At 44.0% G+C, this 25,369-nt stretch overlaps 2 protein-coding genes across 2 annotated transcripts in view; one reads left to right on the top strand and one right to left on the bottom strand.

Annotated features, from left to right (window-relative positions):
* The window catches only part of LOC110674175 (cytochrome P450 306a1), a gene marked incomplete in the record, with an annotated part of 43,969 nt that extends 33,151 nt beyond the window's left edge, over positions 1–10,818 (top strand). The window contains 1 exon segment of the mRNA XM_021838118.1: positions 10,420–10,818. Coding sequence (XP_021693810.1) covers positions 10,420–10,773 — 354 coding nt within the window.
* A 295-nt stretch (positions 10,819–11,113) lies between these two features.
* LOC5565588 (cytochrome P450 18a1) lies at positions 11,114–24,442 on the bottom strand. The gene is made up of 5 exons (XM_001649920.3): positions 23,658–24,442; positions 15,328–15,449; positions 14,794–15,223; positions 14,441–14,705; positions 11,114–13,115 (listed from the first exon to the last, which is right to left on the bottom strand). Exons 1-5 carry the CDS (start codon positions 24,040–24,042, stop codon positions 12,716–12,718), a joined length of 1,602 nt encoding a protein of 533 aa, XP_001649970.1. The 5' UTR covers positions 24,043–24,442; the 3' UTR covers positions 11,114–12,715.
* Positions 24,443–25,369: the final 927 nt, after the last annotated feature.

The following is a 25,369-nucleotide window of genomic DNA, read 5'->3' as shown; positions in this document are numbered from 1 at the left end:
CATCCAGTTAAATCTTGCTGGTCTTGTCTGGGATGGTTGAGAATCAATTGGTGATTATTCAGAACAATATAATCATTCATAAACGCTTTTGATCTTATGAACCCGTGCGCAAAATCCTTCACTGGCTAAAATATTCCTAAATCAGAATATTTGTTCTGCACTAAGACAAATAGGTTTTTTGGGAGCCTTGATTTAAACTTAATGCACTCAGGAAAGCTTGTGCTGTCAAAAAAGTAAACAAATCGGAAGAATCAATTTTGTGATATAATTCATTTTATTAAATTCGTGCCGTATCTAACTGTTTTTATTGGAATAAATTGTTATAGTAAAGCCCGTCGTGCTTGATCGGTTGTACCGATGAAGAAAACGGTAAGTGATAAGTGCCTGAAAAATGAAAGCTTTTTTCGTGTAGCTCAGCTATTGTGTGCAGCTTAGTTGTTCCACTAGAACGGGAACCTCAAGCAAGCATGGGAAAACATATGCTTTATACGATAGTCTGATAACTCTACGAGAGGAATATTTGTCATTTCTTTGTTTGCGTTCTGATCAACTCATCATTCACTACATTATCATCATTATAACATAACATAACACCACGTAGACTGCATTCCAATAACATGCATCAAAACGCCTTTCTATAACCAGAAATTGAATTTTCAGAAATACACCAAAAGTTGCCCTTAGAAAAACTTTTTTATTTTAAATTGCACTATGTTCAAACTGCCCTTAAAACATGGGATATTAATGTGGAAAGAGATAAACGTAACATTGTTGGTGGAGCATCTGGAGTAACTTATGAAACGGGCGTATTTTCTTAAGTTTTATGATATTAATATAATTGAATCCTAAATATCTAGAAAACGGCTAGTTTTAGGAAGATCATTGTTATTAGCATTTTGAATTGTTTTTGGATGAAGAATCATATTACAGCATCAAAACGTCTTTTCTACGGCCAGAAATTGAATTTTCAGAAATGCACCAAAAGTTGCTCTTAAAAAAACTTTTTTATTTTAGATTGCACTATGTTGAAACTGTGCTTAACACATCTGGTTTTACATTGAAATTTTACAGAAAAAAATTGAAAAAAATCGAAGATACCTATTTTTTTCAATTTGTGTTTTAAGGTTTAATTTCGATCTTTTCATGAAAATAAAAGTATTTTTTTTTTCAGTGTTTATTTTTTTTTTACAAAGCCTATTTGATTGTCTACCATCCCTCCTCAGACACTATTTCTCTATAACAAACGGTTTCCGAGGTACATTTTTTTTTAAATGGTGGTGCCAAAAATACATACGCTCTTATCAGAAGTTACTCTTGATTCCACTGGTGGAAAAAATATATTCTATTATATCGAAACTATGTGCAAAATTCCATTTGAATCCAAGGTAGTCGAGTTTCATCGTTTACCGATTTGGCGCACATTTTGCATATAGCCTCGGCGCATTTGCGTATATCGCTTCCAGTTTTGTACCCTTTTGCGCTATCGTATACGAGTTTGTGTTTACTGGGGAGACTGTTCCCGAGAGCCGGTGATTAGAATTGCAAATATGAATACGAGCGCACTTTTCCGCTGCCATATCGAATCCTTTTCGGCCCATCTTGTCACAGCTGAGACTGCTGCCTGTAACTTCCTTCTTGTACTGTTAGGATGCTTACCGCTTACTAAGAGAAGGATATCATCGGCGTATACTAGAATGAAGACCCCTTTATGGAGTGTCAAGAATACATTGCTCATTGCCATCAAAAATAAAGTAACAGCGTGGACAGATCCCTGTGGCACCCCTGTTTCTTCATGAGAAATTTTTGATCGTTGATTCCCAATCAGAACCTGAAACGTACGCCCGTTCAAAAAATTCTTAATGAACGCCAACATATTGCCAGAGATGTTCCAATTAGCGAGCTTTTGAAGAATTGCTGGACTCCAGTCCCTATTATAGTCCTTTGCCAGATCTAACGAGGAAAATTTCGACATGTTCGCCCTTTTTAAATGAATCAGTGTAGCCAGGTAGGTACTTGTTCCAAAACCCGATCGGAAAGCGTATTGTCGGTGGTCCTATAAGCGTTTGTCTTCCAGGAAGCTAATTAATCTCCGATTTATCATCCGCTCCATTATCTTGGATAGGCAGCTGGTGAGAGTGATTGGTCGATAACTACCCGCATCCGAAGGTGGACCCGAGTTCTTTGGGATCGGGACAACCAGACTGAGGATCCATGTTTCCGGAAAAATTCTGTAAAGCCATTCACGATTAATGCCATTCAGTAGTGCCAGATAACCGTAGCGGTAAACACGCAACTGTTCAGCATGACCATGCTGAGGGTCGTGGGTTCGAATCCCGCTGGTCGAGGATCTTTCGATAAAGGAAATTTTCTCGATTCCCAGGACATAGAGTATCTTCGTACCTGTCACACGATATACACAGGCAAAAATGGTCAATCGGCAAAGAAAGCTCTCAGTTAATAATTGTGGAAGTGCTCATAAGAACACTAATCTGAGGAGCAGGCTTTGTTCCAGTTGGGACGGAACGCCAGAAAGAAGAAGAAGAAGAGCCAGTACCGCAAGGGGCAGACACATGATCATAGGGTATCCTATTTCGTCTGGCCCCGCTGATTTGCCTTTAGATTTTTTCAGGGCGAACTCTAATTCATCAATTGTGAACGGAAGATTGAAGCTTTGTCCTTTGTTAGGGAGAACTGGAAAATCACGTATTGTAGTTTCGGGGGATTGCAGAAAGTTTTTGAAGATTTCAGGGTATCGCTGGAAAGATGAAAGTTTTTGGAATTGGCCCGCCAGGGCGTCTACTATGGTAGCACGATCTCGCGTGAGCACTCCGTCTACCTTTAGGGCCAAGCCCTTCACCCATCTTTTCCCTTGAAGACAGTTAACGATATTATTTTCTATATTATCAGTTTTTGCTTGAATAAAAAAAAGTTACGAAGTCTTTAAAAATGTACAATCTGATTGAAATGCTTCCATGCAAAACCATGGGCTAAGAAGCTTTTCACATTTTTTCATAATTCGATAAAAATTATACTTGTTCACAATGACTTCGCGGACCCCAGAGAAGTCATCACGGGCCCCTAGGAGTTCGCGGACCACCGGTTGGAAAACCCGTTGATAGAATATATTACCTGTTTCAGTTTGGAAACTATTGTGGGCATTTCAGGAACATGGATATCGATTCCAGTGGGGAGACTTCCAGAATGTCATGCACTGATACCTTTCCGATGGATTTTCACTCAGAAAAAAATATCGTGTGGTTCTGCCCATTCAAAGACACTTGGTGACATGGTCCGATGGAGCTACAAATGACCATTTTGAAACCACTTCTGCCATTACCGTTAGATGGCTTGAATGTCGTTATATTTAACACTGAAGTGAATTGATGTCATCTCATATCCTTCCTCTTGTTCCTGGCGTTACATTCCAACCAGATCAGAATCCGATTTACATTATTGACCTTGAAACATTCATTAAAAATTGAACATTGTCTGCATTTCAATACAATATTCTCCAAAGTGAAAAGGCGATACATTCTGTCAAATATATCAAATAACAATGTTTGTTTTTATAAGGTTTTTTGCATGTCCTCATAATTCAAATTTAGAAATACCCTTGGTATCCCAACAAGTCTGAAACCGTCACCGAATTATATACCTCTTTGTGATTTTTATTCCTGCAAATCTCGTCAAAATCGATCGAACGATATCGAAGACGCAGAATTTTGGAACTTCGGTGTTGGTACTAAGTACTGTGAAGGTTAATAAATGTGGAAGTGCTCATAAGAACACTAAGCTGAGAAGTAGGCTCTGTACCATACGGGACGTTGGAATATCAGTTAACGCACTGAAATAACCCTCATTTCTAGAGAAACTTTGGTCAGTGCTGATTTGTAGCTATATTTACAAAAATTTGAAATGGCCTACTAACAATCACAAATTATTACTGGGAAATAGTTGACTAGGCAACAAAAAAAATATATCAAAAGCTTTGTGCATTTGACAAATGGCTGCTTGGGCACGTCAGGAGTTAATCATCAATATTAACCTCCTTTTCCCGAGCAGCCTAGATAGCCGTGTAGTGTCGGTAGCGGTTGTTTCAACTGGCTAAGAATTAACACTACGGATTGCCTGTTCCGGTGGTAAAAGTCCACCTCACAGGTGACCCCTAATTTATGGTGTGATGCGTACCGTGCCTAGGAATGAATGGTTAGGGGGGTCTAAATAAAACCTAACCGCTAACGGAGCCTGTGGGGTACCAGGGCGCCCTCCACAGTATTGAGTCCTTCCTGTGCTACCCGGAGCAATGGTGCAGGTGACCTTGTGTTTCTCCGAGATAATCGGCTGCCCTTCTTCAGTCTCTATCTTGAGGCTTAATAAGGGTGGGATTATGAATATGTTGACATTTAATTTAAATTATCACCTACATGGATTCGCATTATGCGTTTTACACAGTGTATTCTGTGCTCTTTCGCCTTTGGCGACTTTAAATAGATACCGATCTGGTTTTTTCGTTGCTGGTCTTTTTCGTGCTGAGATTGCAAAAAGCTTAATCCTGCCTAGTTTGGGTAGTGGCTACGGTTAGGTTAGCTCAGATCAATCTTCAGCATAAAAGAACAGCAACGATCAATCTTTGCAGACTCATGCAAAATGGTGCAGCCCAAGTGGCGCTAGTTCAAGAACCCTACTTTCGTAGAGGGAACTTCTATCTAGGTAACCTTGTGGACCCAGTTTTTGCTACTTTTAGCAAGCTTGAAATGGCAAACTCGCGCTCCATGCCCCGCGCATGCGTGCTCGTTAATAAAGCAATCGTTGCTACACTCATTTCTGAGTTAACTACCAGAGATGTATGTGCTGTCATAATCGATGTTTCTGTTGGTGACCTCAACAGGAAATACGTCTATTGTTCGGTATATTTACCACATGATGAACCATCCCCAACGGATGACTTCAAACGAGTTGTCGTACACTGCGTAACAAAAGGCCTTCCGCTGATTGTGGGCAGTGATGCCAATGCTCATCACATCATCTGGGGCAGCTCAGATATCAATTTGAGAGGCTCCAGTCTGATGGAATACTTAAGTAGTACAGACCTTGGATTACTTAACATAGGCAATCGCCCAACCTTCATGGTTTCTAATAGAGAAGAAGTGTTAGACATAACGCTCTGCTCGAATAGAATCAGTCACGAGTTGACGAATTGGCATGTATCAGATGAGGAATCATTATCTGATCATCGCTACATCTTCTTTGAACATTCAAATGTAACTGCGCAGACTTTGCGTTTTAGGAATCCCCGGTCAACAAACTGGGAACTCTACATTGAATTGGTTGCGACCAAATTTCATGGATATTCTCCGTCCATTGAAAATCCAAGTGATCTGGATGATGCCGTTGATACTACAACATCCTACATTATGGAAGCTTTTGAAGAAGCATGTCCTCTGCGGTCTGTAAAGACTACAAGAGGGACCCCATGGTGGAATTCCGATCTGACTAGACTCAGGAAACAATGTAGAAGGAATTGGAACAGACGCCGTTCAGCTGGATCAGAGTCGTTCAAGTCGGCTCGCAAGGCTTACAAGAAGGCTCTTCGTTCTGCTGAATGACCCGGCTGGAAAAACCTTTGTACAAATGTTTCCAGTTTGAGTGAAGTCAGTCGGCTTAGGATTTCCAAGTGAACGAAATTCGCTTACCTAATGGTGACTTTACTTCTTCCGATGAAGAAGTTTTAGAATGTTTATTCAATACACACTTCCCCGGATGTGTGGACATAGCATCTACGGATGAACCAAATGTCTTTTCATGTAGTTACGAGTCTCTGGCCTCGGCTCGCAGTATCGTAACTACTGAATCGATTCAATGGGCACTTAACAGTTTTGCTCCTTTCAAATCTCCAGGAGCGGATGGGATTTATCCTGTTCTGCTCCAAAAGGGATTTGAGTCTATCAAACATGTTTTGAAAAAGCTACTTGTAAGCAGTTTTGCTACCGGGTACATTCCCAAATCCTGGCGTGATATTACTGTAAAGTTTATCCCAAAAGGAGGACGTGCGTCGTATGAGGAAGCGAAGAGTTTTAGACCAATCAGTCTGACCTCTTTTCTTCTGAAATGTCTGGAACGCATTATCGATCATCACATCCGTGATGTTTATTTGGCAAACAGGCCTCTTCATGTGAATCAACATGCTTACCAATCTGGAAAGTCCACTGTGACTCTTTTACACAAAGTTGTATACGATATCGAGAAAGCATTCGCTCAGAAGCAATCGTGCTTGGGTGTTTTCTTGGATATTGAGGGTGCCTTTGATAACGTGTCTTTCGATGCCATATTGGAAGCCGCACGAAACCATGGGCTACCTACAATGATTACCAATTGGATCATCAAATGCTCAAAAACCGACATCTCTTCTCGACATTGCGTCAAGCAGCGATTCGAAAATTGAGTGTTTGCGGATGCCCCCAAGGGGGAGTCTTGTCACCACTTTTGTGGAATCTCGTAGCAGATACGCTATTGAGGCAACTCAATAATTGCGGTTTTCCAACTTATGGATTTGCCGACGACTATCTAGCTCTGATAGTTGGTATGTGCATAAGCACCCTATTCGACCTGATGCAAAGTGCTCTTCAGGTAGTCGTGAGTTGGTGTCGCCAATATGGCCTTTCGGTAAACCCGAATAAAACATCTATTGTTCTTTTTACGGAAAGACGAAACCGCGATGGAATTCGACATTTACGTCTTTTTGGCACTGAGATTAATGTGACTGATCAAGTAAAGTATGTCGGAGTCATTCTAGATTCCAAACTTCCATGGACACCTCACATTGATTTCAGAGTCAAAAAAGCTTGCATGGCCTTCGGTCAATGCCGGCGAACCTTTGGTAAAACTTGGGGCCTCAAACCCAAATATATCAAATGGATTTACACAACAGTTGTTCGACCAATATTGGCATATGGATGTCTTGTGTGGTGGCAAAAGGGCGAAGTGAGAACAATCCAATCAAAATTGGGCCATCTCCAAAGGATGTGCTTGATGGCGATGTCTGGTGCGTTCTCTACAACTCCCACAGCAGCGCTCGAGGCCCTTTTCGACGTTGCGCCACATATATCTTAAACAAGAAGCACTTTCTTGCTCTTACCGATTATGGGTACTGGATCTACTGGAGAAAAATCCAGTGAATCGTAGATCTACACACACTTCGTTGTTTCCACTTTTGGTGAATTGGGACAAAATTGTCCTTGCTCCAAGTGATCTCACAATTGCTTGTCACTTTCCTTACAGGACATTTAACACACAATTCCCTTCACGGGAAGAGTGGACGTCTGGCTATTTGGAAAGAAGTATATCAAACAATATAGTATGTTACACTGATGGCTCCCTTCTTGAAGGTAGAGCTGGTGCAGGAGTATATTCTCGTGAGCTAAGGCTGAATCAGTTTTACTCACTTGGTAGAAACTGCACCGTTTTTCAGGCGGAAATATTTGCTCTTATGTGTGGAGTGCAATCAGCACTTCAACAGCGCGTAATGGGTAAAGTCATATACTTCTGTTCAGATAGTCAGGCTGCTATAAAAGCTCTCGCTTCGGCCAACTCAAGGTCGAAGCTTGTTATCGCATGTCGAACTCAAATTGAGGAACTGAATTCAGTCAACTCTGTAAACCTTGTATGGGTACCTGGCCATTCTTCCATCGCTGGAAATGAATTGGCTGATGAGCTAGCTCGCGATGGAGCATCGCATGACTTCATTGGCCCTGAGCCGGCTATTCCAATTTCGAAGTGCTGGGTGAAGCTTCAGATAAACTCTTGGGCGGCAACTCAGCACAAGCAATATTGGAATAGTTTGGAGTCGTGTCGTCAAACAAAATTGTATATTACTGAGCCATCTCCAAAGGTGGCGAAGTATTTAACAAATCTGTCAAAGCAGAATTGCAGTCTCTTGGTCAGAGCGTTGACAGGCCACTGCCGACTCAACTATCACATGGCAAATATTCAGCGTGCTGACTCATTTGTGTGTGATAGTTGTGACTCCGATTATGGAACTTCGTATCACCTGATATGTAACTGTCCAGTTTTTGCGCAAATGCGATTCCAATTACTTGGTAAACACTTATTAAGTGAAACTGAATACAGAAGCCTGAATCTTCAGGACATCCTGTTATTCTTAACCCGCTGTGGTAATGAGCTATAGGCTCTCTTTACGCTCATGCGTTTTGCAGTGCCCTTTTTAGGGCGCTGTTCGAACCCATTGTGGTATGGAGCTACATGCTCTCATTTCGCTTATGCGATCTTCCCTCTTCAAGGGACCCCACTCCTATTTCCTCCCATCTTTCCCTTCCCTTTCCTCTCCCATCGGGTAGATGATGAAATAGGCTCAAATATGGCGATGGCACAAATCTCCCAACTGGTGGGGAACGTGCCTTTGGAGCCGGCCTTCTGATACCTGATACACTAAGCTGAGAAGTAGGCTCTGTACCATACGGGACGTTGGAATATCAGTTAACGCACTGAAATAACCCTCATTTCTAGAGAAACTTTTGTCAGTGCTGATTTGTAGCTATATTTACAAAAAATTGAAATGGCTTACTAACAATCACAAATTATTACTGGGAAATAGTTGACTAGGCAACAAAAAAAATATATCAAAAGCTTTGTGCATTTGACAACGAAATTTTTCGTACAATTTCTAGAAATTTTAAACAATTACCAATATTGATATATTTTGAAAAATAGGGGCCAATTCTCTTGTCTAATGTTTAAGAATTCTTTCAGAATCCTGCTCAGGATTCTATGACGATTTTGCTTACAATTACTTCAAAAATCTTGCTAAGGACTGTGTTAAAATAAATGGTGAGAAATAAATCTTTGAGCTGTTTCGTACCTATAAGTAAATGAAAAACCTCGCATAAATCCCTTTTTTTCGGGGATCCTTTGCACATTTTCTTTCGTCTCGTACACTCGTACAAAGTAAGTCGAATCAATCCGTAGCAGCTGTCAAACCAACATTTGTTATCATACGTTAAGTCGCATAAGATCACACGTTATTTCGGTAGAAACATTATACACTCGCATTGTATGCTATTATTCATCACAAAATATATGCCCGTATATCGCCTCCACTTTTGTACGTAGAAGGCCTTTTCGCGACATCTTATAAGTAAAATTTTGCACATACAAAGCCTCCAGGTGATTTCGTTATACGTACATTTTGATTGTCTGGGCAATTCGATCGGTTTTTAACGCGAACGGTTGTTAGATTCTCTATACTTGTGCACTTGAAAATTCAAAGTTTAGCTTCACGTTGCAAAGAAAAATATTTAGACCAAAGAATGGCCTGCTTCGTCACCAAATTGAATAATTTGATCAATTTTTATTTGACTTTTTTATGCATTTCCCACAAAACTCATTTTATGAAAACCCTAGGTAACCCAAAATTTTTCAACCGATATCCAAAATTCAAAATTAGCAATAAATGAATACTATTTTCCGTCTGAACAATTCATCAGAATCGATCGATCAATAATGAAATTCAAGAATTTTAAAATTTACATGTCGGCACCTAGTAGGTAGGCTCCACTTTCATACTTGAGAACGTACGAAATAAGAAGCAAACGTTTTCGATGTTTGGTAATTAAATTATGTAATCGTCATCGCGTTTGTTAAACAAGTTTGTTGAAAGACTTATGAAACCATTAATGAAAAATTTCACCAAAATCATAAGCCAAAGCATAGTTATTACTTACGAAATTATTAAGTATTTTGCCTCAGTGTTCCATTTTGATATGATGCCTTCTTTGGTGGTTAAAAAAATCTGTGAAAATCTGAATGTCCTTCTAAAATTTGAGCCCATTTGAATAAAAATTGAGACTGCAAAAGCTCTTCAAAGTTTGTATGGGAATTACTATGGGAAGAGCGAGCAATTCATTCAATATAGGTCATATTGTTTGCTAATATTAGAACAATGCTTCGTTAGCTACAACTTTGCCGAAGACCGTTTTCAAATTGGACGACCTAGGTATTAGGTATTGATTTTTGTGTGAGTTACAAATCTTTGGCTGTAATTATTGAGCTGCCCTGCAGGCATCACTGGATATATGCAGTGAAACAGAGTACCCACGATTTGTGTGTGTTATCTTACGCGCCAGATGCAGCAATGTTGCCTTTTTAGTTGATAAATGAGCACTGCTCAAGAATTTCCGATTGGATATAAATCAATAACTAATTATTGAATCACTCGGTTTGAAAACGGTCTTCGTAAAGTTGTAACAAATGAATGCATTTGACAATAGCAGGGCTTGTGCAGTCTCAGTTTTAATCCAAATGAGCTAAAATTTTGAGAGGACATCAAGAATTTGATCTAGAATCGAATCAACATGGTGTGGAGCAAAAACCTTAATACCTACCCTTCTCTTTCCTTTCCTCCAGGACATCAAAATCGCCGGCTACAAGGTATCGAAAAACACCATGATCATCCCCCTACTATGGTCCGTCCACATGGACCCCTCACTGTGGCCCAATCCGGACCGCTTCGATCCGGAACACTTCCTGGACGAATCGGGCCAGTACTCCGCCCCGGCCCATTTTATGCCGTTCCAAACCGGCAAGCGGATGTGCCTCGGAGACGAACTGGCCCGCATGATCCTATTGCTGTACACCGGGCGCCTATTTTGGCACTTCGAACTGGACGTGTTCAACGGGGAGGGGCTGGATTTGACGGGGGTTTGCGGAATAACCCTCACCCCGCCGCCGTTCGAGATCATTTTCAAGGAACGTGTGTGATAGAAGTGAAGTGAATTAATAAAACTGTGGGGTTTTTCATTGAAAGGTTTTCCATTTATTTCGTCCGACAGTACCGCCAATACTCAATATTGACTGCTGCTCACCATCAAACTCTTAAGAGTACACAATTAACGTTTTAAAACAGCTTTAAATAATCACATAACACATAACTCTCTTTCTCGCTAGCTAACTCTCACTCACGATTTTAATACTATTTTTAAATTACGTTTCTAGCTTGCATTCGGATTCTCTCGCACAGCTTTCGCAGTCGCGCTTTCATCCATCCTTCTCACTCGCACTGGCATCCGTATGTTCGAATAAAACAAACAATAGTGTTATCCAAAATTCTTCGCGGTTTTCACGCGTTAAATATCTGCATATTCCATACTTTTTTGTTTCGTTTGTTCAACAAATGAAATTGGCACTGATTTCAACTACTTATTCTTCTTCTTCGCTCGCACGCGTTCGTCTCTTTCCCGACTCTTTCCAACGCCCATGCAATTGTAAAATATTGTGCTTTTTGCGGTTTTGGCTTATGAGAGAGTGTGTGAGTGCGCGCACCGCACTCACCGCAGCAGCGAAGAAAGAGAGACTTCGACGACGCGACAGGTGACGAACGCTTGCGTCGCCGCCTACTCTGATCTAACAGTGACGCGAATTGGCCTCCCCGCTTTTGTGTTCGCGCACTCGTTCGTTCCGTAACCGCGAAAGTAGGTAATGTAGAGCGCGCCGCACTGCACAGAGTAATTGAGGGAATGAAGCTCGCTCGCTCGCTCGTGAACACGGATGGGGAATACTGGTAAATTGTGCGCGTGCCCTCGTTTGGTTTTATAAACGTTCGGAAATCGAACGGTTTTTTTCGGGGTTCTTCTTCTTGGGCTACTGCGATGGATATCGGAGCCGAAGAAGTGACATTTTCGCGTTGCGTCACATCGTCGCTCGCGCGGTTGGACTTTTAACTAGCAATCGTAGTTTTGATTTTTTGGTATTTTACCGTGGAATCAGAAATTTATAAAATTTAATTCAATTTATGAAAACGTTACTTTTCATTCCGTTTGTGCAGCAATACTTGGATTTGTCTTCGGGGTTTTTGTTTAGATGTAATAAATATAAACTTCTCCTCGCCTACTTAGATATTAAAATAATAAAAAAAACGTTACACTACAAGCTAATGATAATGCTAGAAATGGAATTGTTTGTCAGCTTTTGTTAAATCTCTAAATATTATTGAACACATCGTATTTTGGGAGGCATCGATCAAGTTGATTCACTGTTTTCCTATTCGCCGCTGGATTCGTTGTAGTGGCAAACAACTGTGTTTGAACATTATAAATAAAACTATCTCGATTGGGTTTGTTATTAAGAAACCCAATAACACTAAAACCGGCGAACCACCGACGAGTCAAGGGCGGTCCCTTGCTTGTTTGTCATGTGCATGTGTGTATGTGTGTTGAGTGTGTGAGTGTGTGGTTCTTTAGAGTAATGTTTCTCTCACTCTTTCGGTTGATTGTTTCTTCTGCTATCCGAAGTGTTGTGTGTCTGTGTGTTGACCGAAGTCATTTGTACAATGGATTCTAGTTTCTGCTTCTTCTCCTGCTTTTCAATAAACTCGGCACAAGTATAAATAATGAACTGTCATTAAAATGCGATTAAAATGCGGTTTTATCTCTCTAAAGGCAATAAAAACAACTTCAACATTGTAAAAGAATGATTCAACAAAATTACTCTCCGAACAACAACGCATGACTAGCTAGTGTACTTTCGATTTTGCTTCACATTTTTGCAGGCACTCGAATGAATCGTTTTCAAAGGTGTTGAAGTGTGTTGCTTGTCGCTCAATTTGTGTTCTCGCCCATTGAAGTGTGTGTATTCTTTTTTGTCTTTTGCATGTAACGTAGGAACATACCGTGCTCTGTTGGGGTTTTCTCACCAGGTGAGGAGTTTAGCAGCTGCCAACATTCCGCAGCCGATCTAGATCGGCGTTCAGTGGTCGAGGGATCAGCTTGACGCGGAATGCTTGCGGACTGATGGTGACACCGATAATGCCCTTCAGACTTGGCATCGGTTCGTCTTCAGGAAGTTCAATGGTGAATGTGTGCATAATGGAAGCGAAGAACAGGAACAGCTCCATCCTAGCTAGAACGTCGCCCAGGCAACGACGACGGCCTACTCCGAACGGAATGAAGAAATCCGGCTTGTGAACTTTGCCCTCAGCATCCAGGAAACGGCTTGGGTTGAATTCCTCTGGCTTATCCCAAAGCGTTGGGTCCATGTGCACGCTGTTGATCAGTGGAACTACGTACGAACCGGCCGGGATTGTGTAACCGTTGATAACGACATCACTGTAGAGCAAATAAACGAAAGAAATACAGAATTAATTCACAGTCAATCTCTACTTTCTGTTTATACGCGGATCGATCTGTAGTGGCTGTCCCGCATTGCCCAAACCCTGCCCAGAAACCAGTTGAGGTACAGTTAGCACGTTACACATTCGAAGAAATTAGCGAAAACCAGCTTGAGAGCTGTACCGAAAACCAGAAAAACTACATTTTCGAATTGTAATTCAGCCAAAGCTGCAACTCCATAGTAGGCGCTCGACGCGAGCACCCGAAATTTGCTTTCGTCGTCGCGAGGGCAACGAACTCCGAAGGCTGTCCACCGCGTCGTGCACCTCATCTAGGCGCACGAATCAACGGATCCAAGCAGGCGATGCATTTCAACCCCTCGCGCACACTTCTGCTCCCCACGCAGCACGCAACCGGCCGTCAGAAGTGCGTCAATCCGTCTACGAAGCCTTCAGACCAAGAACGACGCCACAGCAAAGCAGAAACTTTCACTCTCAATGACCAGTTTCTCGATAAACCCACTTTTGGAACGATGATGGGGCGGCGGGACGATTGGACCCGACCGCTATGCTGGCGAAACGAAAGAAAGAACTTCGGTTCGAGTCGCCACCGCTGCCGCTTTCCTCGCCGTCTCGCATTTCTTCCAGTGAACAGACGTGCGTTTAATAGTTCTTTTACAAGAATTCCCGTTGAAGTGTCCGAACGAGAGAGCTGGTGGCAGCAGGCGGCGGCGGAGTGGCACGCGAAAAAGAAACGAAACGAAGAAGAAATTGGATAGGCGCAGCAGGCTCAGTTGGTCAGAACCCCAAACCGGACCAACGCGGCGCGGCTTGCAGGCGATCGTGGTTCGTTCTTTGTCGGTGTGAGTGCGAGTCCGAATTCGGTTCTTGGCGATCAGTCGTGCGTTCTCTCGTTTCGTTTCTCTGAGCAAAGTTCTGAATGGCTTTTTTGGGGAGGGAGAGTCGGCTTTGCCGCTCATTGGAATGATGCCCCTCCAGCAGAGCAGGGCCCCGAGTGGAGTACTCTCGACTCCGATGGCAATGATGCCTGATTGATAAATTAGTTTAGATTAGTTCGGAATGGATTGTTCAGAATCCTCAGATTTTTATGACAGTCATGGTTGATTCCCAGGCGTTTTCAACAAAGTTTAATTTTCCACAAGAATACAGAACGCCTTGTCTTTGTTTCAACAAGAGCATTAAAGTCTTTCTTTCGACAAACTGGCAACCCTGGACAGCCCTCGCGGTCAGCCACGACATGATCGCGCGCACCTCATTATCACAACTAGAGCAACCAAGAAAACCCACCGGAGAACAACCTACCTTTTAGGGGAATGCGTGGTGGCTAGCGGGACGATGCTGGAGATACGCATCACTTCCAGTATGGTGGTCTCCGTTATCGGCAGGTACGGTACATCTTCGATTTTCGGCAGCCGATTGCGTCCCACAACCTGATCGAGCTCGTCCTGCACCCGCTTCATCGCATCCGGGTGGCGCAGCATGAACACGTTCAGCCAGAGCAGCGTCGTCTTGATGGTTTCCATGCCGGCCGAGAAGAGATCCGCAATCACCTGCATCATCTGGATCTCTGTTGGGAGAGGGGGGGAGGAAGAAGAGCGAGCGCAAAACGCAATCAGAAAACTAGGTCAATGTTCTTCGCAGTGCGTGCTACCAACCGTGATCTTTTCCGTCGAAGAGTTCCTGGTCGCGGCCTTCGGCTTGCGCTTTCTGAATCTCGTCCAAGTAGGCATCGACGATGTCCCGGATGTTTTCGGCGTTGAACGACCGCTTGTGCTCGTCGATCACCTCGCGGTAGAAGTCAAACATCTCCTGTCGGTTCTTGGCAATCTTGTTCTTGGCGTTGATGTTACCGGGCAGGTACTGGATCTGAGGGATGTAGTCGATGGTGTGGATTTCGCCGAACAGCCGCATGCCTTCCTCGATCAGCCAGTTGAAGCGCTTGAACTTTGGATCCTCCAGCGAGAACCGCACCGACATGATAATGTTGCAGATCACGTTGCTCACCGAGACGGAGAGGTACTTGCTCAGGTCGGTAGACTGGCTGCCGACCTCGTTCAGCGATGCTAGCAGTTCTGCGACCTCAGTCTGTGGGGAAAAGGGGGACGAAACAGCGGTTGGTTAGTATCGAACACGATCGCCACTCTGTCTACCAGATGAGGCGGAGAAAATCGAGCAACGGGAACACTCACCATGATTCTGCTCTCCATCAGGTGTTTCTTGTTGCCAAGCACCGTCATTCCGAAGTGACGCAGCTTCTCGTGCAGGAACCGCCGTTGATCTTTCCACAGTTGACCTTCACTGTTGATGATTCCTGTTGGGGATAAACAAAGGGCAAACGTGTTACAACGTGTGATCATCTCACGATTCCCCCTCTCATGCATGCATTCGAAGGGAAAAAAGGGGAACTTCGCCCTCGCCGATCAGCGGGAGCTCACATTCACTCAGCGCACTCACAAACGCACATGCCATTCTAGGCGGATATCAGACTTCCTGCACGTGGTGCACCTAACGCCAAAGCCTACTAGGTCGATGCGCTAATCCACCAAACTGGATGCGAGTGGGAGAGAGAGAGACGGAGAGAACACCCGGCAAGCAAGCTGGCAGCTGAAGGTGCGCGCAGTGCACTCTGCAAGTAAGCGGCAGCGGGCGCAGCAGCAGGCGGGAAAAGCTCAAGGCCACACCGGGACGCAGGCAAAGTGCAATGACTTCGACTTGACTGGCGGCGAGCTACACACCGAGACAGACTCAGTTTGCGGGGCACGAATGCACCGACGACGAAGAGGGCGCGAGAAGAGACGACGTTTGCAACAACCTGCTGCAGCGGCGGCGATCTTTCGCCCCGAAGACGATACTGGCTCGTCGTGTGATTGACATCTCTTTCAATTCAGATTTACATAACGTCGAAAAGGCGCATGGCTTTGTAACAAAAGAAGTCGTTAATCTGACAAAATTGACTGCGATAGTTGATCCGTCGGAGGCCTGTCACGAGATTCAAACGTCATATGTGACAGCATGGAAAACTCTGCAAATCTTGATTAATGACTGCATTTGTTGACAGCTGACGTCGGAATTTTGGACCCGTGCTGTCAGTTACGCTCTGTTCATTTGACAGTCCGATTCGGCTACGAGGTGTCAAATAACCGAACGACTACTGTTCAACAATCGAAGAAGAAGCTTTGACGTCGTCAGTCGTGCCCATTCCCCGTTAGATTATGGATCTGCGTCAATGCAGGGGGGTTCTTCGACGACGATTTGCGTTTCGTTCGCGATTCGGTGCGATAAGGTCGGAAATGCGCTTCGCACAAAATGTGCAAACGGAAGGCGACGGAGGAACGTGCGGCATTTGTAATGCGATCGCTCTGACTGCTCCGGTGCGGAACTTCTGCCGCCAACGTCACGTGGCACCGAGAGTCCGCTATCAGAGCAGCTGGCGCAATCAAGTGCGCATTTGTGACGAACGCACTATTGGCACAATTTTCGAGTTACAGCGTCACGATGGTAGTTGGAAACGAGGAGAGTTTGATCTTTTTGACCCAGATTGTGATGAGAACTTGTTCAAGGGATGAAATATAGTTACTTTTCTAGAGCAAAACAGCATACTAAGCTTCATCGATCAAAGCGTAGTCCGCAGCTGAAGCTAGGTATGCTGTTCCGCTCAAGTAAAGTAAACATTTCTGCTCAAGAAATAGTCAAGAAATTTCCTACAGTGAGCTCCATTTGAAATGACATTTCTTTTCAACTGCGTACTGCGATCAACGAAAAATGCTTTTCTTGAGCATTTCTTGCAAGAAATTTAACACGTATCGAGATCGGCGATTACTTTTCTGTTGAAGTGCATACTTCGCTTGACAAGGAAGATGCTCAAGAAAAAAATCTGCTTTTAACCATAGTAATTTTGACAGCTTATCTCCTAGGAGCAAAATGTCACTTTTCCTCTCAGAATGTTTGAGCGCAGAGTGGATTCAGAAAAGTGTTGCCAATTTCCATTTCCATACAAATCCGCGTTGCAATCGAGCAAGAAAACCTGTCAGAACTGAAACATGACGTCACTCTTATTTACAGGCACTCTAATTGAGCGGAACATTTTTCCGCACGGAAAAGTGTCAGCTTCATTTGCTTTGCACGGCAGGCGTTACTGACGTTACAAGATCGGCTCTACTTGTCAGCTGCGGACTGCTCAAAGAATTTCGTAGCAGAACCTTTTCTTGACCGTTTCCTGTTCTATCATTTTGCACAGTACTTTTCAGCTGCGCTTTAACTATTAAGCCTGATTCGCTGCTGACAAGTAATTTCTCGGCCTATCTTGATGCATGGAAAATTTCTGCAAGGAATCGATCAAGAATGCGCTTTTTTCTGATCGCAGTACGCAGTTGAAAAGAAATGTCAGTTCAAATGGGAATCGCTATAGAAAATTTCTGCAAGGAATCGGCGAGAAATTTCTTTAGCGATTCCTTTTCAGTAGCAAATCAGGCTTTAATCGATAAAATCGATCTTCATTGTTATCATTTGAGTGTCAAAGGACAAACACGAACCTTCAGATCGGCAGTTATGTTCAGGATAATTTTCAGGATGAAGATACACCTCAAGGATCTATGGATTGCATTCAAAAAGCCTCCTTGGATCGAGTTAAACGAAAAGAATTGCTTGAATGTGTTGAACATTCGGTGTCATGGAGCTCATGGATACAAGTTAACAAGTAGCATAATAGATTGACGGGAAGTTATTCAATATCGGAGGACAGAGATACGTTTGTCCACATAAAGTGTAATAATCTCGAGAGTGCGGGATGCCTACTGGGAACCTTTTTTCTCTGGAAAGTCGTCTCAGTATCAACCATACAGCCTACTTCACTACCTCTCCGGTGGGAAGCCTACTGGGGTCGCTTTTTCTCCCGTAAAAACATCGGAAAGCCGTATCAAAATCAATCCTCCAGCCTACTTCACTGCCTATCTGGCGGAAAGCCTACAGGAGACGCTTTTTCTCCCGTAAAATCTTCGGGAAGTCGTCTCAGAATCAATCCTACAGCCTACTCTACCACCCTTCCGACAGAGTGCCTACTGGGGACCCTTTTTCTCGTAAAATCATCGGAAAGCCGTCTCAGAATAAATTCTTCAGCCTACTTCTCTGCCCTTCCGACAGGGAGCCTCAGATACTCTCAAAAGTAAGCAAGCAAGCGCGCACTTATCGATGCATGTTCAAAAAAGAACAAATAATGTAGAATTTCGTGCAAGCAACTCTGCCTGAAGCTAAGTATGCTGATTCGCTCAAGAAAAGTAAAGAAATTCCTTGACTGAAAGGGTCAAGAAATTACCTACAGAGAGCCCCCTTTGAAGTGACATTTCTTCTCAACTGCGTACTGCGATCAGAAAAATGCGATTTTCTTGACCATTTCTTGGAAGAAATTTTCCACGCATCGAGATAGGCGATTCCTTTTCTTGTCAGTAGCAAACCGGCCTTGAGATGGTAAAGTAATATCCGCGACAGGGTAAAGTAATTCCCCCGAGAGGGTAAAGTCATTCCACCGAGAGGGTAAATCAACTCCCCTGAGAGGGTAAAGCAACTCTCTCCGAGAGTGTAAAGTAATTCCCCGTATAGAGTAAATCGATTCCCCCGAGAAGGTAAAATAGTTCCCCCGAGAGGGTAAAGAAATTTCTCTAAGAGGGTAAATCGATTCCCCTGAGAGGGTGAAGCGATTCCTCCGAGAGAATAAAATAATTCCCCCAAGAGGGTAGAGTAATTCCCCCGAGAGGGTAAAGCAACTCTCCCCAAGAGGGTAAAGCAACTTTTCCCAAGAGGGTACAGCAATCCCCCAAGAGGGTAATCAACTCCCCAAGAGGGTAATCAATTCCCCTGAGAGGGTAAAGTCATTCCCCGAGAGGGTAAGGTAATTCCCCCGAGAGGGTAAAGCAATTCCCCAGAGAGGGTAAAGTTAATCCCTCAAGAGGGAAGAAGAGGAATGAAAAGCGAGAAGCAGGTTATGGGCCCAGAACGCAGAAAAGGACGTAAAGTATTCCGTCGTGGATAGAAAGCAGAGTGCAATTTCTAAACCAGAAAACTGTTAAGTGAGACTGATCATAAAAAACTTGAGGATGTTGTAGAAGTTTTGCGCAAGATTAACTTCGGAAGCAGAAACCACAGAGAACCTTTAGGCAAGTGCTCCAAACCATTCGGAAGAAAAAGGGAGTTGAACCAGAAGCGTTCATCACGTGGAGCAAGTTGAAAGGTGCAATCAGAAGTTATTGTATCCGAGATCTAGCAGAATTAATTGCCTTGAATTGCCGTTTCATAAGCATACAACCACTTCTGAACTGTTCAATTCGTTTCTTAAGAGGTTATGGGACTAGACGAAGTTCTGCACCACAAAAACGGTGACAGTCGCTATCGTTGAACTAAGGTCTGTACTCCATCATTTTGAAGTTCCTAGTTCCAATTCTGAGCTCAGCATGAAAAATGCGGCTCGCAGCATTTCGTTGAAGCTCTAGGCATGTGACCTTGAGACCTCAGGGTGTTGTGGAAGTTCTGCTCCGAAGAGACTCCGAAAGCAGCAGTCGTTGAAGTCTAGCTTCAGGCAAGCGCCGTAGAACCGTTCATGAGAAAGAAACATTTGGACCAGCAAGCAGAACGACAAACCAAAACGGACATGTTTAATGGTAATATTTTTGAACGATGATCTGTTTTCGGCCTCCTCGAATGTCCTGCCTTATTGCCCTTGAAGCGGGAAGTTCTGCACAAAAAGCGGAAGCCGTATGTCGATGAAGATCGACTTCTATCGATGACAGCAACTGTCGTGGAACAAAAATAGTGTGATTTATAGGCTCAGTATGAAGAATGCACTTTCCAGCATTTCGTTGCTAGATTTAGACTGTTCCTTGTGACCTCAAGGTGTTGTGGAATTTCTGCTCCACAAAGACTATTTCCGGCTTGTCGTCTCTGGAGCGGGTTATGGGCCCAGAACGAAGAATGTAGCAAGCAGCAAGAAGTGGATGGACTACGCTCCTAGGCGCAGAACAATCGAGTTAGTCGTTTTCCTGAAACTAAGGAGTGCTCTGCAGTGTTGGACAGTTCAATCAGAAGTTGTAATGCTCAGAATGAATCTTTCGAAGTACTGATTATCATCTAGATGAAACGTTCCGATAAATGAAAATTAAACCTCTTCCAATCGGTCATATCTGTTCCACAAGAGGTTTTGGGTCCAGAGGATGTTCTATACCTGAGTAGCTTTAGATACAGAAGCCATGAAGAGCTCGTTCCAAACGAAGGAAAGTGAAATTGGATCAGTAGCGTTTATGGGTTGGCATGATTAGTGCCCATGGATTAAAGTGAACCAGTAGCATTCATGAATTGACTGGACCTGCCACTATCGTTGGCCAAAAATTGATATTTCAACACCTAAACGCTCCAGTTTGTCATCCCTAGAATGGATCATGGACCCAGCACGAAGACTGTGATGTGCAGCATTTCATTGCCAGCTGTCCGAAAAAAGAATTATCTCGTAAGGCTGTTCCTTGAAGCTCCAGTAATTCTGCACCAGAGTGGCTCCGGGAACCGTTAAGCGTTCATGCTCTTGTGCGGTATAGATTGCGTATTGAGCAACAGACCTTTAGTGTGTAGTTGATGTACAAACGAATTGCATTCATCGGCCTTGTAACGCTCACGTAACGGACGCATTGGACCTCAGGACTACACAGCTCACTTCTACCTATTGAAAGGTTATGGGCCCAGAGGAAGTTCTACTATGGAGTAGCCATGCATGAGCTCACTTTCTGGTAGGGATCAGGCGGTTTGACGTATGGCTTGAGTCGTTCGAGAGCCGATCAATAAGTTTGATGATCGATCTCATCGATTAACTGTCAAACGAGCCAAGTAAAACGTCAGAACGCTTGATCCCTACCGGAAAGCAAGCAAGCTCGTGCAGCGCTCGTGAAAAATTGGATAGAAAATTACCGATAAGTGTACCAGCTTTGCAGCAATCTGTACAACTCGCAGTATTGATGCTGAAACTGTCGATCACAAGATCACCGAGAGGTCAAATATGTTCTATTTCGAGTTGTAGAGGAACAATGTCCTGTGAAAAGCTTCTAAAAAGAGTTTATAATTCATTAAAAGATCGTCATCATGGGTGAAACCCATTTCCTGAACTACGGGAGAACTTGATTTAGAGCAAAATAATATGATCTAGGCCTGAATCGATGCTATTCACTTGAAGTTTGAGCATATGGAAAAAGAAAACTTCCTGACCAAGGAACATATTCGAATGAAATTGAGCCAAATCGTCTAAGTTGTGTAGATTGACAACTATCAACAGTCTAACAACATGTCATGTCTTATAGAAATATTCGACTAGTTTATAATCTTAGATAACTTCAAATTTAACGATTATACCTTTTCAGAATCGATTTGAAGCTAACTTGTTCAAATCCAAACCCTTTTTAATCCATTTTTATTCGGCGTTGCATCTGGGCCCATAACCTACTGGAGGACATGGCCTGACAGCATCCATGGACTTAAAAGAAAGGAAGAACGGTGAAGCATCTCTACAAACAGCGCCTTCACTCAAAATCCAATTGTCCGTTTCAATTAACCGAGCAGACACTGTGACGCGGGGTCAAAAACTTTCAGAAGGAACTCTCGAATTTCATCTCCTGGCTCGAGTCGACTGTTTCCCGTCGAGTCAGACCGGAACGACAGCAGTGCAGTGCAGTCGAGCCGAGTGCAGAGGTTGGCAAAAAATTGTATCAACTCACCTTACTCGCCGTAACTGCACTTTGCAGAAATGGAGGAGGCGAGCGAGGAAGCAACTGGTTGTGTCATACAAATTTGCCCATTTCGGCCGATTCGCTGACGCTGGATGGAGGCATGTGCACCGCGAAATGCACGGCCATAATGACCGTCATCGGAGCTGATGAATGGCGAAAAATACTACCTTCACGGATAAGTGCAGTGCATCATCAGCACCTGCCGCCGAGCCGAAAAGTCGCCGAGTAATTCAGCTAGCGATTGTTGGAGTTTGCGTTAAGTTCTACTACGATCGAGTTTTACCTAGCTTGAACGGAACATTATTCGACGTTACAAAAAGTTACAGTTGAACAACTGTCAACAACTTGCAAGCGTTACGGAACCTTACAAAGTTAGCAATTCTTGTCCATTGAAGACTGGCACATAGATGTTGTCAGTTAGAGTTTCTTATATGCTCTTTTACAGTACAAGTGAGATACTTACTTATACTCATCATACAATGACTTGTAGTAGATCAATATATAGTAACGCACTTGTCACATGTCTATGACGATGGTAACGCTAAAACGGTCTGAAATTCCCATCGGAGGACAAAGTTTTCACCTGAAACCAAAACCTGTCAACAAATCGTTCGAACAATCCAAACGTATTCCACATGAATGAAACGCCTCTGAACGTAACCAAATTGATCGGAACGATCGGGAAAGACGACGCGAAACATGTGTGTTTACACGTCCATTCATAAAAACCTGACGCCCGGTTCGAAACCATTCATTACCGAACCGAAAAGGAAAACAGAAGCCACTCCCCGTTCATCTCGAGTGGACATTTCGCTTTTTTTGTCGGGACAAACAGTGACGAACCGATCTCTCGAGGATCCTGTTTATTTTGCATTACACACGCGTTGTTCACACCTTCTCAAAGTCATCGAAGGCGCAAATTAAAACAACCCTGCGCGCAGCGTTACCGCACAAAGAAGGCACTTTTGTTTACCATTGCTATGCGCAATTTCAACGACAAGAAAAAAAATTAAACACAAACATCGAAGAGCTTCGCGACGACGACGACATGACGTAACGCGTCAAGCCACAAAGTCACCAAAACGGCAGCTGTTTGCAATCGAAGGAGTCGTCGGTCGGTAGTAAACATTTGCACTGCGCGCGGTTGCCACAGCAGCCCCGAACACAGCCTGCTTTGTCCACCACACCGTCGTCCGTTCGCTACCACGTAAGACGAGCTTTCTTCGGCGAACAGTAAAATTACACTCTTGTTTGCAAAATAATTGGGGCTGCCGCGTAAAAAGTCGATCGGATGATTCGCAAATTGATCGAAGACAGACGAGCGTTGCTGGACGTTACACAATACGAACACTGGGGGGGCTATGACTAATAATGACAGGTAGCGCGCGTCGTATCACTCCACTCTGGCTGTGTACTCAAATTCGAACTATTTATTTACTTTGTGACGTGTAATCGCCCCCATGCTCTACTGGCTGCGAGTTCTTCAAGAGCCACACGAATAAACATGTTATCTACGAGGGGCACGTAATCAGCTGGAAGAATCTTCGAACCGACCTTCCTCAACTCACGTATTTCTGGAGGCAAGCGACACTGATTCACACGTTTTCAATTTGGCTGAGATGGATGTTTTTGAAGTTGCACTTCTAGAATTTTCTAATCAAAGCTTGCTTGGATCAATAAGCAGCAAGGCGATATCTACGAACTTCACACTCACTCAACAATCACAGTAGGCCACAGAATTCCCCAACCCCCACAGTACTCACCGAAACCTCCAAGCGTTTTCAGCAGCGGAGAATGCGGCCGTCCGGTGAAGTCCTCCGTTTTGAACGCCTCCCTTATAATCTTGTAGTCGCTGATCACCACCGTTAGCTGGGCCCCGAGCTTGGCGCTGAACAGCGAGCCGTATTTCCGGGCCAGCTTCATATACTGGGTATGCTTCTCGTGGCCGATGAACGTCAGGTAGCCGAAAATCGGCACACCCCATGGCCCCGGTGGAAGCTTCTTAATCTGGCACACCAACCGAAAGAGCCACTGCAGAAACACCACGCAGCTCAACGTGCAGCAGAACACCAGCAGAGTACTTCGCGCCTTGGACGCATCGAAAAACTCCTGCCGCACTACGCCCAACAGGTACGTGTCGAGGAACATTTTCTTCCGCCGCTCTTTGATAGACACCAACTCGCACACGAATCTTGGATTCTTGAACAACTGTCCCGATGATCGAATCGATCGCACACCTATCACACACCAATCTGCTTCGACTGTCAATCAGTAGCTATATCACTTGAAACTGCACTAGTTTTGTTCATTTGGCTCTGATTCTCTGATCTTTTTCCCCCGTTTTAAATATCTTGAGATCACAGTGTAGTTGGTACCAAAAATTGTAAGTCAAACAGATCACACACAGCTCGCGCACACTTGTTGAGTCCACCACTTGCAGCTAGAGGAGAGGTAAGTGTGGAGCGAACAAAAAACGCGACTCACTCGCACGAACGTTACGGAACAATTGAAACAGTCGGCATCGGCGATAAAAAGCACAACTATAGTAGAGTTATATGTCCTTGCTACTTTTATAGGCCCGGCACCTAGAGAAATGCCCGGAGTCCGGAGAGGGTTCGGGTGGGGGTAACTCGGCGAGAGCACCGAATCCGCACTCTTCGCTCACTCCCTCACTCGCTCGCGTGAGAGTGAGTGATCTTGAGGGGAAGTTTGCACGCAGCAGGCCATGTGCGCGGCCGATCGCAAGCAAAGCAGTGCAGATCGCCGATCGCGAAAAGAGCACGTGGAGTTTGGAGCGCGTGTGCACGCGTGCCCACCCTCACTCGCGAGAGTGAGTGATTCTCTCACGCGTTTCCCCTTTCGAGATCGATGGCGGAGAAGGAGAGAGAAGAGAGCAGCGCCGCGTGATAGTTGAGCGAAGACGGCGCACACCCAGAGTAAAAGGCAGATGATCTTTTTTTACCTTCATTTCAGCAGAGGGCTACGGTACTTCCAGCGATATTGTGACTGGGAATTGGGAGGCATGCATACGGACTTGGACGAATTGGGCCCATCAGTGTGAACGGAGGCGACGAACCGTTCGGGTGAAGCGACGGGCGCTTACTGATTCTAGCGCTGGCGTCCCTGCAATCCTATATGGGAGGAATCGATCTATTTAGATTGATTTCGGAAAGAAGAAGTTACATCTTTGTTTGTTTTTGTTTTGTTTACCATTTTTACACTTCTGTTTTGCACACAAATTGCCTATATTTTTTTTTTACATATACCATCCAGTGTCTGTATAACATCTATTCGTGCGAATCAGAACATACAATTTTTAGAGGCCTTCCTTAGCCGTGTGGTTAAAGTCCGCGGTTACAAAGCAAAGCCATGCTGAAGGTGTCTGGGTTCGATTCCCGGTCGGTCAAGGATCTTTTCGTAATGGAAATTTTCTTGACTTCCCTGGGCATAAAGTACCATCGTACCTGCCACACGA

The sequence above is a fragment of the Aedes aegypti genome, chromosome 1, assembly GCF_002204515.2.
Source record: "Aedes aegypti strain LVP_AGWG chromosome 1, AaegL5.0 Primary Assembly, whole genome shotgun sequence".
NCBI classification, from domain to species: domain Eukaryota; kingdom Metazoa; phylum Arthropoda; class Insecta; order Diptera; family Culicidae; genus Aedes; species Aedes aegypti.
This window is presented reverse-complemented; position numbering and strand designations above follow the sequence as displayed.